Source organism: Hyposmocoma kahamanoa, unplaced genomic scaffold, assembly GCF_003589595.1.
Source record: "Hyposmocoma kahamanoa isolate Upper Pololo Valley unplaced genomic scaffold, ASM358959v1 98930, whole genome shotgun sequence".
Taxonomy (NCBI): domain Eukaryota; kingdom Metazoa; phylum Arthropoda; class Insecta; order Lepidoptera; family Cosmopterigidae; genus Hyposmocoma; species Hyposmocoma kahamanoa.
The window spans coordinates 348-9,875 of record NW_020655726.1 but is presented as its reverse complement, the minus strand read 5'-3'; the positions used below and the strand labels follow the sequence as shown (position 1 = coordinate 9,875).

Below are 9,528 nucleotides of genomic sequence, written 5' to 3'. Positions count from 1 at the left end.
GATCTTTGTATTAATAATTATAACAAACTAGTGGAGTAATTTCACAAACACAATTGACTATCAATTCTGTAAATATTTAACTTGTTAGTTAAATATTTGTGGTATAGGTATTATACAAGAGAGGCGAAAGCTGGAGGCCATACTTTTTTAATATTAAGTATGTTGTATGTTTTTATATTTGATAAGTTACTATGTAAATTAATCAGCAATAAAGGCAATAAAATAAAAATACTATGGTCATTTACAAAGGTCATACACGTATAGTACTATAGTCATTTACAAAAAGTATATTTATTTATTTAATTTCTTATTTTGGCATAATAGACTATTTTCCATAAATAAAGTTTAACAAACATACAACCTCATTACTTGCAGGAGATGAGAACTGGGTAAAATATATGTAGTTGGGCTAGAGAGAGCTATTGTTAATTTTGGCAAAGGATAAAATAAAAATATAAATAAATCGCATTTTATATTAACAACAATAAATTATTATGTAGAAATGATTCTATTACGCAAATTACAATATGTAAAAGCCACTGTTTCCAATGAACTCGGAGAATGTGCACAAGTACAATAACATGAAGCAAAAGCAACTGACCAGTCGTCGGAGCTAAGCTCCTCGTTTAGACAGTTGGTATTGCTGTTTATGGCAACATATTCGTACTTCATTCAAACAAATACGTAATGTATGTACATCTTATTAATAATGTTCCACTTTTGTTCCTTGAAACAGTTACGGTAAATTCTAACAAACGCTATCACTTTGCTTAAGCTACATTTATCACCTCCTCTGCGGAGCGCGGCACATTTGCTACATCATTTAGATGCTTAGGAACTTTTCGATAACCATTCTTCAGCTACGGAATGGCGAAAAAGTAATATTTGTTTTTACTATTGCATAGACACTAGTCACTCTGAATTTGTGTATGTTTATTTGTCTTCCATCTGCTACTTACATGGCCTTGTACGCCAAAGCAGAGTTCTCCAATCCAAAGGTATTCTATTTATAGAGGCATCTGAATATCAACCGGATGTGACGGATACTTAAACAGTCCACAAAAGGTCCTTCGTTGTGTGCAGATTTTTTGCGGAAATTTGGCAGCGCCGTCATATTATTTTATAGTTACGTTTTTATTTTACTTCAACTTGACCTTTAACCTACTGTCTCAGAAATCTACCATTTAAGACAATTTAAAACAGTAATATTGCGAACTGTCGCTACATACAAGATTTAAGTAACGCCCTACCTCTTCGAAAAGAAATTCCACACTTAAGAAAATATGAATGTTACGAAGTTAGACCGAGCGCCGTTATAAATAATTGAAACTCCGTAAGTTCTCGGTACCACAAGATTTGCATTACGCACCGTCTTTCGGGATGCGCCCCGGCGGACTAAGCTCGTTCTCGTTGGCTCGTTTTGTCACATTAAGGCCAATTCGGATATAAGCGATTTTCGCTACCGGTGGGGTATTTGCATGAAGTTTCGCTGCTGAAGCGAAACCGAAATACCACGCCATATCGCCTAGACTGGCGGTATCTTTGCACTTCCTTTGCGAAATTGGTTTCGCCGGACCGCGCGGTACTCTACACACGACGGCGACGATTAACTGACATAATAAGACTCATTTGCGATAATGACGTCCGAACAGCGAAATGTTAAATTATTTCAGATTACCCGTCACGCACGGTTATAGTAAGGTCTTACTCACTGACGCACCACATTTATTGTCTAGAAGGGCGAAAATGAAGATACTCGACTGGGCAAAGCTCCGAATATTCGGAATTTGAAGAAACCCTTTGTAAAGCCACCTAGAAGAGGGAAATACGTGTTACGCAAGGCCAAGGTCGATCATGTGCGCCGCATAGGGGCCAAGCTTGCCTCTATTCCAGCAGGCAACAAGGCCTTTTTGTTCCTGGCTAAAGCGGTCGAAAAAAAACTTTAGTCACCATTCATTACCACCTCTACTGAGGGCAGACGGCTCGATGACCCATGCTACGAAAGAGACGGCGAATTTATTCGCCTCACTCTTTGCCGAGAGTTCGCGTCTGGATGCCGCAGGGTACCTACCACCTACTTTACCTGAAGCTGGTGCACTATGGCGCCAGTTTGCATACGCCAAAAAGACAAAAAGAGGTATGTCAAGACATGAATAAAGCTAGCGGGCCAGATGAAATTCCGGCAATAGTCCTGCGTAACTGTGCGCCTGAGTTGCCTCCTATTCTCACACGCCTGTATCGACTCTCACTTGAGACTGGTGTACTTCCCAGGTCGTGGAAGCTTGCAAACATGTAACCTATCTATGCCTAAAAAAGGAAACAGAGCTGACCCTGTCAATTATAGACCTATCTCAGTCACTTCCATGCTCTGCAAGACTATGGGACGTGTACTTATCAACCGTCTTCTGTCGTACCTTGTAGACAACGATCAACTCAGTGATCGGCAATACGGACTCCGAAGAGGGCGATCTATTGGTGATTTTCTTGTGTACGCTTCTCACTTATGAAGCGAGGCTATAGAAGGGCTTGGCGAAGCCATTGCGGTGTCTTTAGACATTACTAAAGCCTTTGACAGGGTCTGGCACGCAAGCCTTTTAAGCAAACTTCCGTCTAACGGGCTTCCCAGTGACCTTTGCAATTGGATTTCGGATTTCTTGAGTATACGTTGGATTCGAGTGGTCTTAGAAGGCTACTCTTCCCTACATCTGCGATACATGCTATTCTAGATAGATAGAGTCCCTCAGGGTTCCGTACTGTCCGCAACTCTTTACGCTGCATATCAAGGATATGTTAATTCCAGGTGCCTTTAGGTATGCTAATGATAGCACAGTTGTGAACAGGTACTTGACTAATGCAATCGTCAGTGGAAAAGTAATCCAGTCCTGTCGGAGTCCATGGTTAGTCGTTTGAATTTGACACTTAAGACCGTCTCCGATTGGGGCGATGCCAATCTTGTACGATGGAATTGCATGATTTGATTCCATCATCGGAGGACTAGACGCGGGCTGGGGTTCCACTCCAGTATGTTGTGGATATTCCCAGGATTCGCACGACTCATCTCGCTCCCACATTTATATCACAAGCGGCTAGGGAATGGAATTTTTCTACCAGCGGATTTATTCCCCGAACGCTATAACTTGGACCTTTTCAAGGCGAGAGTGAATAGGGCATTATTTAAGTGTGCATGCTACATCATCGACTCCATCGTCACGTTCCAACAGATAAAATGCGCACTTATTTTTTGTATTAAAAAAAGTTTCATTACCCGTAGCGGTAGCCAAAATCGCGTATATCTGAACAGCCCTTAAACGAAAATCAAAGAGTTCCTGTGGGCCAACGCCGTAAATTTCGTTATTGCGAGTTGACAGCTTAAAAGTTTCGTGTGCGGGAAACAATAAGACCCAACGGAGGCGATGTTGATGCACAGACTATTAGCTTGGCGGACAATACAAATGTTAAATCTGACTCATGTCATATTTGCCAAAATCCAGTCCTTAAAAGGCCGATTCACACCAAAGAATTTGAACCTAACAAACTTGCGCGCTACGTAAGTTTATGTTAGGCAATTATCTTGTTAGATTACTGTCATTTTTGGATAATTCGGTCTGAAAGTACAGCCACTCGAAACATTTAAACTGAAACCACGAGTGAGCCTAATTTCTACTTGCATAATATGACAGCGCTTCGACCGCAATGCCGTGGCCGTAGACAGAATTATCTGTGGCTGTGAAGGATTCGTGCCGCTTAACATCTACGATGCGGCCGCGGAGTGGCGGTCGAGCCGGCCGCGCGTTGGGTTTCTATTCGTTGACGTCCACGGTTCGCTCGCGGGCGAGCGTCGACGTCCTCGTCGAGCGCTCGTTCGCGCGGAACGGACGAGGAGGCGAGATCTCGGTCGGGCGGTCGAGTTCGTGTCGGCGAACGCGTTCGCGGGCGTCGACGCGGACGCGGCGCCGGCGTCAGTGGAAGGGCAGGGAGTGCGCGAGGCTGATGAGCGAGGGTCACCGCCGCGCCTCCGACACGTACACCGACACCGTGGAGTCCTTGGAGCCCACGCCCAGCGCGCACCGGAGCGGGTGGAAGGCCAGGCAGGAGACGGGCCCGATGCGCGCGCCCATGAAGCCCTCGTGGAACTTGACGGTGTTGAGCGGCGAGCCGCGCAGGTCGTACACGCCGATGCACTGGTTGACGGAGCCGCAGGCCAGCAGGTCGGCCAGCGGGTGCACGTCGGCGGCGGCCAGCGGCGCGGGCGCCTGCGCGGCGGGCGGCGCGCGCAGCTGGCGCGTGTCGTAGGCGCGCAGCTGCCCCGCGGCGCACACCGTGAGCAGCAGGTGGCGGTCGGCGCGGCGCGCGCAGCACAGCAGCGCCGCCGCGTGCTCGTGCAGCGCGTGCAGCGGCCGCGGCGCGCGCTCGTCCCAGGCGCGCAGCGCGCCGTCGCCGAAGCCCGCCACCAGCACGTGCGCGTCGGCGCCGCGGTCTCCGCGCCACAGCGCCGTCACGCCCGCCTCGCTCTCGGTGGGGATGTCGCGCAGCAGCAGCTCCCGGCGCGCGTCCCACAGGCGCAGCGCCGCCGCGTTGCCGCCCAGCGCCAGGCTGCAGCGCGCCGCGCTCCAGCGCAGCAGCGTGCCCGGCGGCGCCGCGAACGCGCCCTCGCCGCCCGCGCCGCCCAGCCCGCCCAGGCCGCCCAGCCCGCCCGAGCCTGCAAGCGCGACCTCGTTCCGAGCGACTCGCCTCGGCCGAACCGAGTTTCCGGAAACGGCTTTGCTACAAGCGGAATACGGCTGGGAAGGGTGTTCATTACACGACATTTCAAATAGAGTTACTCTTAATGATAATGAAGATGGGGAAGTGCTACTTCGGACTGTTATGGATTGGATGCGGGGTGAGGCAGGGGAGGCTGAGCTCGCCCAAACTTTTCAATCTATATATGAATAGACTCATCGATGAGCTGAGCCGCACTATGGTCGGATGTCATATTGACGGAATGTGTGTTAATAATATAAGTTACGCTGACGATATGGTACTGCTCAGTCCATCGATTAGAGCACTTATGTCTATGTTGCAAATTTGTGAGTCATACGCTGTAGCCCATGGACTCAGGTACAATGTTTCGAAGAGCGAGCTGATGGCGTTTAAGGCGGGTACTAAGTGTTACAATATTATACCTAATCTAACACTTTGCGGCGCTCCTTTAAAAATAGTTTCGAAATTTAAGTACTTGGGTCACTGGGTCACGGATGACCTATCTGACAATAGCGACATCGAGAGGGAGCGTAGGTCGTTGGCTGTTCGTTGTAACATGTTGGCCCGCAGGTTGGCACGCTGTACGAGACAAGTAAAGATTACACTGTTTAAATCTTATTGTCAATCCTTTTACACGTGCAGTCTGTGGGTCAACTATACGCAGAGGACATACAACGGCCTGCGCGTGCAATACAACAACGCGTTCCGGGTGTTGCTGGGGCTGCCGCGCTATTGAGCGCCTCGGGGATGTTTGTGGAGTCGCATACAGACGATTTTGCAGCCATTATGCGCAAGATGTGTGCCTCGATGCTAAACCGCTTGCGCGGCAGCCCCAACCGCATCCTGAGCGCGTTGTCTGCACGCTGGGACTCGCCGATGTTCGCTCACTGGATGCGACTTCATAGCATACCATCAGTCGCATAGTTTTATTTTGTTTCTTTTTTATTTTGTTTTTTGTATTTTTGTATTGTGTAACTAACCCTTAGAATTAAGCATTTTGTAATTTTAACTAACAATCTATGGACCCAGTTCCGAAATAAATGATTATTATTATTAATCATTGTAACTCTTTTAAATAAATTTAGGAGTTCGCACTCTTAATACTTTCATTATTATTTTTAGCTTTAAATGCTCAAAGTAATTTGTTAGACATTGTAGTCTATTGGAACGACAGAACCTTACAGAATTGCGCTATTATAATACAATTAACAACGATTCTGATGAATTGCTCGATCCATATGATTTCTCATTAGTCTTCAAAATTTATAGTTTTTCGATTTTGACAAGTCTCTAGCTAAGAAGTAAACACGAGCACCCTTAACAGTGAGGCATTCTCAGACAAAAACTGGTGTATCTTCATTTATAGTGAGTCTAAGATGCTTAGCGCGTAATTTATCTTTGTTCTTAATATTGAAGGATTTGTAAGACTTAAAAAAATCGTTCTTAATTAGGGTAGAGCAAGTTTCGACAATTATGGGAGTATTTCTTTCTTCTAATTTTCGTCTTTGAATTCTAAATATATCTTTAATATCTGATTTTTCGATTTTGCAATTTACAGATTTAGATAAGCATGTAACTAAATTTATTAAGTCATCTTTTGTCTCCAATCTCTTTTTCGGAACATTTTTTATTTCCAGACAGGTTTTTCTACTACCACGCTGTAAGTCCTCCATCCTCTCTTCTCGCATATTAATATGCTCTCTATCCTTTCTTGCCTGAGTTTCAAGTACTGTAATTCTCTTCTGAAGTTCTTCATTTTGCTTGGACAAGAAAACCATTGACTGTTCGATTTTTTGGTTAAACGTTTTAATTTCATTAAGGTTAGAGTTGATCATGCTTAATTCTTTTCTCTGAGGAGCTAGCAAATCCGCAATCATCATTTTTATATCTTCCATAAGTGAACTGTGATTGGAATCTCCTTCATATCTCTTCCTTTTGAATCGTTGGAAAACAAAGGTATTGGGAGGAGTTGTTTCAGGGTTGAATTCATTCAGTTTAGAGTTGGAGAAAGACCTGTCCATTTCTGTTTGCGTGCACTTGGGCCAGATATACCAAAAGAGTCCACAGGACTTTATAAGATGTGAGGGTAGATATATATTTCTCTTTCTCTCTCTTCCAACGTCAATCGTAATGTTACATTGCTTTTATCATGTGTCATGTGTGTGTACAATGTCGTTTAGTTGTTTAGTGTTGTCAATGCTATATTTTGCTGTTGTATTTTTATCAGTAGGGAGCTGTTTTTGCTTATAATTATTTAATATAGTTTCTATTACATTGTGATACAAGCTGTTTGTACCCACAAAAATAAATAAATAAACTGTTATAAAACAATAGGGAAAATAAAAAGAAGTCATACCGTGGTAAGAAACCTGATTAGTGATAATCATTTTGTGATAAAACAATTTGAAAACCTTTGCGACAACTTCCGGACCATTATTTATAATAATAATACGCACGCGCGAAACAACGTATAGACACACAAATTACACTCAAACTCATGAGAGAAACAAATGTAGGCCATACAAATATTTCTCCCGGCCCGGGAATCGAACCCGGGACCTGTGCGTGGCAGTCCAGCACGGTAACCGTTCGGCCACGGGGGCAGTTCGAGTTGTATTTATGAATCGCACTGCCAAAAACAGGACAGTCGTCAACCACCGCAGTCGGAGGCGACGACGAATTCGGCAGACACATCGATACGGCACGGGGCCATGCCATTTGGCGCATTTGGTGCGCGATCGAGAGAGTGGCAACACTCGCCGTAGAGCGGCTGCGCGGGCGGCGGGCGGTAGTCGGGCGCGGGGCGGGCGTCCAGCGCGCGCCAGGCCGCCAGCAGCGCCGGCTCCTGCGCCGACGCGCCGGGCCGGTACAGCGCGCAGTGGCCGTTGGCCGACGCCACGCACAGCAGCGCCGCGGCGTGCGCGTTCAGGTACTCCAGCGCCGAGATGCGGCCCCAGGCGCGGCGCCACGCGCCCACGCACAGCTTGGCGCCCGTGCCCCAGTCCCACACGCTGCGCAGGCGAGGGGTCAGCGGGCGGCGGGCGGCGGGCGAGGCGGGCCCGCCCCCGCCGCCCGAGCTCACCCGAAGTTGTCCTTGAAGGCCACGGCCACGTGCTGGTCGTACGGGTGCAGCAGCACGGCGGCCGGCGGCAGCGGGCAGCGCGAGTGGAAGGCCTGCGTCTCCAGCCGCGCCACGCGCGCGCCCGCCAGCCCTGCGGATCGGCCGACCGGCTCGTTATCGGCTCGAAGCCCGACGTGAATGTGGATAAAAGCCCAATGCGAAAACAAAAATGTGGGTATTTTAAAAATGTATACATTAGCGTAGTAATAAAGCATTACCCCACGCGTAAAAGTACTGAGGTGCTAACTACTGTCAGTTGTGAAGTGCACCAGCTCGAAGTTTGCTCTTTACGCTAAACAATTCTGTTAGGAGACTCGACATACCTCGCTCGGCCACTGACATAATGCACTTATATCGATTCTAAGATCAAACGTGGTGCGGACTGCATCGACGGGTTAAGGGGTGGGCGCTAACAACGAGTGAGCAAGGCCAAAGCAAATGTACTTACAGTTCATGAATTTATTATAAAACACGTATAGCTTTCAAACTAAAACAGCAAACAAAAGCCTAGTAAAGGTCGAAATAAAAAACGATCGCATGTAAATTTAGAATTTGAATCTAAAAGTAAAACTAACTTCCTTATAATAGTGAACACACACAATATTTATATTATACATTACCAAAGTTCGATTAATAAATATGAATATAACTACATAAAAGAAAACAAAACAATTACAAATGAAAACTCACAACTCATAAAGTGCTTTGTACACATTATTAATTGCTGAGGCAAGAGAACCCAACAATATATCAAATTTTAGTCTGATTCTGTTGTAATAAGAAAGTGATAAAGGAGAATGTTGGCCGACATTTGTTCTACAGAGCGGCAGATTGAAAGTTTTCAATTTGAAAATCGACTACCTGGACGTGTGACTTCCTATTTGACGTAAGACAGAACTTCTGGGCAAGAGACCCATGTATACCCATAGATTCCAAGACCTTGCATAAAGCCGGACAAGTCTATAATTGGAAACAATGTTTGCATCACTACTTTTATGTATGAGGGTTAAGCGTGCCGCTTTCCACAGTGCTGGAAATATACCAATTTGAAGTAGTAGTTTCTCTGCGCACAATTTAAGCAATATATTTGGTATACATCCAGACCAGCACTCTTACTTGTATCAAATTTTTTTAAGAGTCATTTATTTCCGACACCGTCCAGCGTCCTATGCCCAGAGTGGACGACCAATCCCTAGCCATAATATTATGTCTACATTTTAACTCGTAAACAGACCGGGAATAATCAGAAAATAAGTTTCTAATCTCTTGTCCACCACTAGCTATCACCACTTTACAACGACAGTAGCGAGCTACTCAATATTTTTACGCGTGATGTGATACTTTATTACAACTACGCTAATATATCGCACCCGTCATGGAAAAATGGCACAAGTGGAGTTCAAATCAAATATGTTTATTACTCCATTAGATACAGAAAAATATAACCAAAATTCCTCTACAATTCTCGTAACTCTTTCGACTAAGACTGTAGATAGTTACGAGAATTGGAGAGGATGTAGGTTACATTTTTCTGTATCCAATGGAGCAATAAACTTTTTTGACGTAACTCCACTTATGCCATTCTCACCATGAGGGGTGCGATATATATAATTATACATATATTTAAATAGTCACATTTTGAAATTCGACTTTCGAGCTTTACC

General features: G+C 45.5%; 1 protein-coding gene across 1 annotated transcript in view; it reads right to left on the bottom strand.

Annotated features, from left to right (window-relative positions):
- Positions 1–7,393: 7,393 nt before the first annotated feature.
- LOC113238930 overlaps positions 7,394–9,528 on the bottom strand; it is a gene marked incomplete at its 5' end in the record, with an annotated part of 2,416 nt that continues 281 nt past the window's right edge. The window contains 2 exons of the mRNA XM_026475780.1: positions 7,394–7,754; positions 7,826–7,955. Of these exons, the coding sequence (XP_026331565.1) occupies positions 7,394–7,754; positions 7,826–7,955 (491 nt within the window). The remainder of the gene's footprint in view (positions 7,755–7,825; positions 7,956–9,528) is intronic.